At 47.9% G+C, this 7500-nt stretch overlaps 1 protein-coding gene across 1 annotated transcript in view; it reads left to right on the top strand.

The window, feature by feature from the left end:
- LOC306919016 (actin-related protein 3-A-like) overlaps positions 1–7500 on the top strand; it is a 23455-nt gene that overhangs the window by 5773 nt on the left and 10182 nt on the right. The window contains exon 5 of the mRNA XM_079531858.1: positions 1653–1748. Within this exon, the coding sequence (XP_079387984.1) occupies positions 1653–1748 (96 nt within the window). The remainder of the gene's footprint in view (positions 1–1652; positions 1749–7500) is intronic.

Below are 7500 nucleotides of genomic sequence, written 5' to 3'. Positions count from 1 at the left end.
GGTGGTAGGCTAGCAATTTTAGGAATATTCAGTTAGTATATCAGTGGTTCTCAACCTTTTCAGGCTGTGACCCCCCTAAGTAATATTTGAACTGGGGACCCCCCACCCAGACAAGCAACAGAATGGTTCCACAGATAAATATTGTGAAAATAGACGATCTACAAACTCGTTGTGAACTTGTAGATCGGCTATTTTCACAATTTTCTTAAAAATCTTTATTATTTAATAATCTGGCCAATGTTTGACCAGTTTTTATAGCATAGTTTGCTGATTACTTTTCATGCAGTAATGGTATTTTACTTTTAGAGCCTTTGAGGTATTATAGAAGTCTTAAAAGTCCTTAAATAGTCACTTCACTGTCATCTGGGGGACCCCCCCCCCCAAAATCATGTGGGGGCCCACAGGTTGAGAACGAATACTCAATTGTGCATTACATGGGGGGCATGAGAAAACGTAAAAACTTTATTGGGACACACACACACACACACACACACACACTAAGACGAGTTTGTCGGTGTGTTTATGAACTTCTAGTTTCTCAGATTGTCGAACGTCAGCAGACCCTTATGGCCCCTACTACGCCAGCTATGGGCTATTATTATATGTAGCTACATAGCAGAGGGATTGATTGATTGAAGAAAGCTGTATTAACAGATTGGAGAATTACAGAGATAGGTTCCATATGGGGCTAGACCGCTAGAGATTAACGCTAGCTTCCCCACGTTTCATTCACAAGTACACCGGGACTGGGGGCTTGTTGTGCTGTAGTGATAACCGTGACGTTAGCTAACCAGCTAATGCGAAGCTAACGTTAGTCCCCCTCTCGTTGTTGTTGCGCACAGCCGTGCTTTTATCCACACTTCCATCCGTTTGCCTTTTAAATCTAAATGTCCCATCAACGCACGGGTCCAAGGCAACGCGATCTTATCTGGTTCTTAACTTCTTGGGGTTTCATTAACACTGACTGACTGCACTGCTGCTGCTGCTGTTACGTCTCCACCTCTAAGGTCCCGGCTCGCCGCGCGCGCAGTCGGCGCAGTCATACACAGGAGAGGAGAGGAGAACAAAGAGTCAAAAAAGGAGGGGAGAAGACCTGTCTGTCGCCTCGCCTGTGTAATCTAAATAAATTGTAAAGTAAATAGAAATAAAGTGTGGGCAAATGTCGACTCGGGATAGGTATTATTACTGTAATGTAGATGATACTCGGGGGGGGGGGGGGGGACATTTTAAAGAAAACTTTTTTTTTTACACCAGCGTCGGTGTCTGTGCGCGACAGATTTCAGTTGTGCGCGAGAGCACGGGCGCACCTTGGGGGAACATTGGCTGCGGCCATCTTGGAAACTAAACACAATATAAACAATGGGAGAGGGGAGGGGCCGAGAATGGCCCTTATTGAAGCGTAGGATAGCATCCTCATTAACTACTCCCTGTTAGCTTGTAGCACAGGCTAACAGCGACACAAACAAACCACATCCTGTTAGCTTGTAGCATAGGCTAACACAGCGACAAACCAAAAAAACATTGTTTTAAATCCCTACAGGCTAATGATAGATATTAATGTGTATCTGTACGTGCATGGCGTGTGTGTTCGTGTGCGCGCGCGTGTGCGTGCGTGCATGTGTGTGTGCGTGTGCGTGTGTGTGTGTGTTCAGACAGAGCCTCCTCTCAACACTCCAGAGAACAGAGAATATTTGGCAGAAATCATGTTTGAAACGTTCAACATCCCTGGACTCTACATCGCTGTGCAGGTATTGCGTTGTGTTGCGTTGCATTATGTTATATCAGGGGTGGGCAACTTTGACCATGGAGAGGGCCACTATAGTTCCACACTCACTCCAGAGGGCCACTATAGTTCCACACTCACTCCAGAGGGCCACTATAGTTCCACACTCACTCCAGAGGGCCACTATAGTTCCACACTCACTCCAGAGGGCCACTATAGTTCCACACTCACTCCAGAGGGCCACTATAGTTCCACGCTCACTCCAGAGGGCCACTATAGTTCCACACTCACTCCAGAGGGCCACTATATTTCCACACTCACTCCAGAGGGCCACTATAGTTCCACGCTCACTCCAGAGGGCCACAATAGTTCCACACTCACTCCAGAGGGCCACTATATTTCCACACTCACTCCAGAGGGCCACTATATTTCCACGCTCACTCCAGAGGGGCCACTATAGTTCCACACTCACTCCAGAGGGCCACTATAGTTCCACACTCACTCCAGAGGGCCACTATAGTTCCACGCTCACTCCAGAGGGCCACTATAGTTCCACACTCACTCCAGAGGGGCCACTATAGTTCCACACTCACTCCAGAGGGCCACTATAGTTCCACACTCACTCCAGAGGGCCACTATAGTTCCACGCTCACTCCAGAGGGCCACTATAGTTCCACACTCACTCCAGAGGGGCCACTATAGTTCCACACTCACTCCAGAGGGCCACTATAGTTCCACACTCACTCCAGAGGGGCCACTATAGTTCCACGCTCACTCCAGAGGGCCACTATAGTTCCACACTCACTCCAGAGGGCCACTATAGTTCCACGCTCACTCCAGAGGGCCACAGGGTATCAACTGACATAGGATGTTCGGGGGCAATCTTGATTGGCGACGTCAACACCAATATTTTGGTAAAAGACACGGCAATCTATAAGTCCTTCCGAAATTACTGTAGCCTGCATAACCTGGTTCAGTTGATTTCTCAATATAAAAGAGTATGCCCTGACTCTCAAACCATCTTAGACCTCATCTTGACAAATGACCTGACCAAGATCTCCAGAAGCGGTGTCATACAGTGCAGTATAAGTGATCATGATATCATTTATTGTACTCGCAAACTTCACAAATCTGCAGTCAATTGTCATAACACAATCAGATTCAGATCATTAAAAAACTACACCTGTGAAGCATTAAATACAGCTCTGGAGAATCTGGACTGGTCAAACGTCCTTAACTGTACATCTACAGAAGAGGCCTGGTCTCGTTTTAAATCTGCCTTTCTATCAGTGGTTGACAGCCTGGCTCCCATGAAAGTCATTAGGGCGAAAGCGAGAACTCAACCATGGATGAATGCCGACATCCTAATGGCCATGAAAATGAGAAATGAGAGTTATGCCAAGTTCAGAAAAAACAGAGATGAGCAGCTGTTCGACAAATGCAAACAATTGCGTAACAAGGTCAATGGCATGATCAAGACAGCCAAACAAACATACTTCAATGAGAGAATTGAAGAAAACAAGAAAAAGCCCCAAAAACTTTGGAAGTCCCTTAAGGAACTGGGCTGTAACAACAGGCTCAAAACCAAGATCACGAATCTAAACATTAAAATAAATGGCTCGCTCATCTCTGATAAGCTGAACGTGGCTAACTGCCTAAATGGTTTCTTCACAACCATAGCTTCCACACTGGTGGACAAGTTGCCCTCCCATTCAGGCCTTTATGGAGAGCAGCATATAAAATCTTTCTACAAAGGTCTTGGTGCTGTTGAGGACAGCTTCAAAATCTCGTCCGTATCAACAGAGGACGTGTTCTTAAAACTCAGCGCCTTACAGCCAACTAAGGCTACTGGCCATGATGGTATCCCCACTAGGTTCCTCAGAGATGCAGCGGTTTCTATTGCCCCCGTTGTGGCTCACATTACGAACCTGTCCATCAGACAGGGCCATGTCCCACAGGAATTCAAACTTGCAAGAGTAGTTCCGCTCTATAAAAAGGGTAGCAAGTTGGACCCTGGGAACTACCGCCCTGTGTCCATCCTTTGTTCCATCTCAAAGGTCATAGAGAGACTAGTTTATGAACAGATACATTTATATCTGCTTAATAACAAACTTCTTTTTGAATTCCAGTCAGGCTTCAGAAAATCTCACTCTACTGATACATGTCTGTTATACTTGACTGATATCATCAGACGTGAGGTGGACTCAGGCAAGTACTGCGGCATGGTCATGCTGGACCTTCAAAAGGCGTTTGACACCGTGAACCACTCCATACTGCTAAACAAGCTGAAGGCAATCGGTTTTGATGGCCCATCGTTAAACTGGGTGAGATCTTACCTTGAGGGAAGGAAACAGGTGGTCGATGTGAATGGTACCCTGTCTACTTCCCTCCCAGTAGAGTGTGGGGTCCCCCAAGGGAGCATCCTAGGGCCTCTACTGTTTCTAATTTATGTAAACGACATGAACTCGGCATGTAAATGCAATCTGTTCTTGTTCGCAGACGACTCAGCTCTCCTGGTCTCGGACAAAGATAAGTCGCAGGTCGAGAGAGTACTCAGCACAGAGCTCGGTAGCATCTGTCTTTGGCTCTCCGACAACAAATTGTCACTGCACCTTGGGAAAACTGAGTCTATTCTGTTTGGTTCAAGTCATAACCTCAACAAGTCCCCGGGCTTCACAGTTAGAGTGGGTGACAGTGTGGTCACAAATAGGGAAGAGGTCACTTACTTGGGTTTTATACTAGATAACAAACTCACGGGTGAAAAAATGGCAATGAAAGTGATCTCAAAGGTCAACCAGAGAACTCGTTTCTTGGGCAGGATATCCCCTTATGTCAACAGCAGTGCTATGAGGACCTTGGCCGGTGCCCTCATCCAGTGCCACTTTGACTATGCTTGTACTTCATGGTACAGAGGTATCTCCAAGCTATTGAAAACAAAGCTGCAGACCTCCCAAAACAAGCTTGTGAGGTTACTACTAAAATTGAACCCCAGGTCTCATCTTACCTCTGCCCACTTTAGTAGCCTGGGATGGCTAAGAGTGGAGGAGAGAGTATCTCAGCTCTCATTGTGTCTGGTCTTCAAGATCCTATATGCCTCTGTTCCTAAGTACCTGCTGGGCTACCTGCCCAGAGTGAGGGATGCTCACAGGTACTCAACCAGAGGAAGTCCATATGATCTAGTTCCCCCCAGTTTCAGGACACTCAAGGGAAAAAATGCTTTTTACTACGCAGCCACTACTCTGTGGAATGCACTCCCTCCAGCCCTGAAATCACTAAATTCTATTGCAAGATTTAGGAAAAACCTGAAATCATGGCTCCATCTACACACTAACTGGTCATAGTTAGCTTCCGACCCTGGATAGCCCATCTCCCATGCTCTGGACTATTCTCTCAGGGTACCTCTTGTCCTATGTATATAGCTCCCAGCCTTATATATAAGGATTATTTATTATATGTTCCATGGTTGTTTTGTTTGTACAGTATGTTTGTGTATAGTTTCATGTTACAAAGTGGACCACAATGGAAACAAGCGAAGGCTTTTTTGTGACTAAATCCATTTGGCGTTTTTTAAAATGATGTCATTTTCTGTAATTTTTCTTAAACTGCCAATAAAGTATTCTATCTATCTATCTACTATAGTTCCACACTCACTCCAGAGGGCCACTATATTTCCACACTCACTCCAGAGGGCCACTATAGTTCCACGCTCACTCCAGAGGGCCACAATAGTTCCACACTCACTCCAGAGGGCCACTATATTTCCACACTCACTCCAGAGGGCCACTATATTTCCACGCTCACTCCAGAGGGGCCACTATAGTTCCACACTCACTCCAGAGGGCCACTATAGTTCCACACTCACTCCAGAGGGCCACTATACTCCAGAGGGCCACTATAGTTCCACACTCACTCCAGAGGGCCACTATAGTTCCACACTCACTCCAGAGGGCCACTATAGTTCCACGCTCACTCCAGAGGCCTTTAACCCCGTATGGAAGGCCTTTAACTCCGTATGGAAGGCCTTTAACCCCGTATGGAAGGCCTTTAACCCCGTATGGAAGGCCTTTAACCCTGCATGTGCCCTCAGTCCCCCTGTATGGAAGGCCTTTAACCCCGTATGTGCCCTCAGTCCCTTGGAAGGCCTTTAACCCCGCATGTGCCCTCAGTCCCCCCGTACGGAAGGCCTTTAACCCTGCATGTGCCCTCAGTCCCTACGTATGGAAGGCCTTTAACCCCGTATGTGCCCTCAGTCCCTTGGAAGGCCTTTAACCCCGCATGTGCCCTCAGTCCCTTGGAAGGCCTTTAACCCCGTATGTGCCCTCAGTCCCTTGGAAGGCCTTTAACCCCGCATGTGCCCTCAGTCCCCCCGTACGGAAGGCCTTTAACCCTGCATGTGCCCTCAGTCCCTACGTATGGAAGGCCTTTAACCCCGTATGTGCCCTCAGTCCCTTGGAAGGCCTTTAACCCTGCATGTGCCCTCAGTCCCTTGGAAGGCCTTTAACCCTGCATGTGCCCTCAGTCCCCCCGTACGGAAGGCCTTTAACCCTGCATGTGCCCTCAGTCCCTACGGTCGTTCTGTAGCTCCGAGATGAGGTCACACACGTATAACTTAGCGTTCCACTGCGTTGCAGAAATGGCACATGGTTTCCACGAGGATACGATGCTTATAACCCTCTGGAGGATACGATGCTTATAACCCTCTGGAGGATACGATGCTTATAACTCTCTGGAGGATACGATGCTTATAACCCTCTGGAGGATACGATGCTTATAACCCTCTGGAGGATACGATGCTTATAACCCTCTGGAGGATACGATGCTTATAACCCTCTGCTGCACGCTATTCAAAACAGGATACGATGCTTATAACCCTCTGGAGGATACGATGCTTATAACCCTCTGGAGGATACGATGCTTATAACCCTCTGGAGGATATGATGCTTATAACCCTCTGGAGGATACGATGCTTATAACCCTCTGCTGCACGCTATTCAAAACAGTAAGAGGGCACAGTGGCACAGTTGGTTCGATTCACGCTGGGGACGCAGTGGGCGCTGGCGGCGTGTTTCCTCCTCCACGTCATCAGTGCCCATACCCGAGGCGGGGTTGGCGAAAGGGCCTTTCTGTGTGGAGTTTGCATGTTCTCCCCGTGTCCCCTAGGGTAGGTACCCTCACATGTTCTCCCCGTATCCCCTAGGGTAGGTACCCTCACATGTTCTCCCCGTGTCCCCTAGGGTAGGTACCCTCACATGTTCTCCCCGTGTCCCCTAGGGTAGGTACCCTCACATGTTCTCCCCGTGTCCCCTAGGGTAGGTACCCTCACATGTTCCCCCCCCCGTGTCCCCTAGGGTAGGTACCCTCACAAAAAACATGCAGTAATCCTGGTCTCTAAACTGCCTCCCCCTGGCCAGCCGGGGCGCCTGATGGAGGGGAAAGGAACTGGTTGGAATAACGTGTTCCTTCCACGCGCTATACGTCCAACCAGGGAAACTCCCCCCTGTCAGGTGTAAAGGAGCAACTTGGACACTAAGACATGAAGGAAGCATGAGTTCAAGTCCGTTGCTCTCCCCAGGTCCCCCATATATGGGGACTAGGTTGGCGGAGGGTGTGTAGAGCCCAGGATCACATTAGATAATTGACACAGGGGTGAAAAATGGGTTACAAAATCGTGGGATAAAAATTATTTAAAAAAAACAGTAAGAGGTCCCGATTATGAGCTAAACTAATTTTACTTCATTATAGCGGACGAGAAGTTCCAGGTTTCGGGGTGAAACAAG

This window comes from Electrona antarctica (genome assembly GCF_951216825.1).
Source record: "Electrona antarctica genome assembly, contig: scaffold_71, whole genome shotgun sequence".
Taxonomy (NCBI): Eukaryota; Metazoa; Chordata; class Actinopteri; order Myctophiformes; family Myctophidae; genus Electrona; species Electrona antarctica.
Note: the sequence above shows the minus strand (reverse complement) of the source record. Positions and strands in the feature narration are given on the sequence as shown.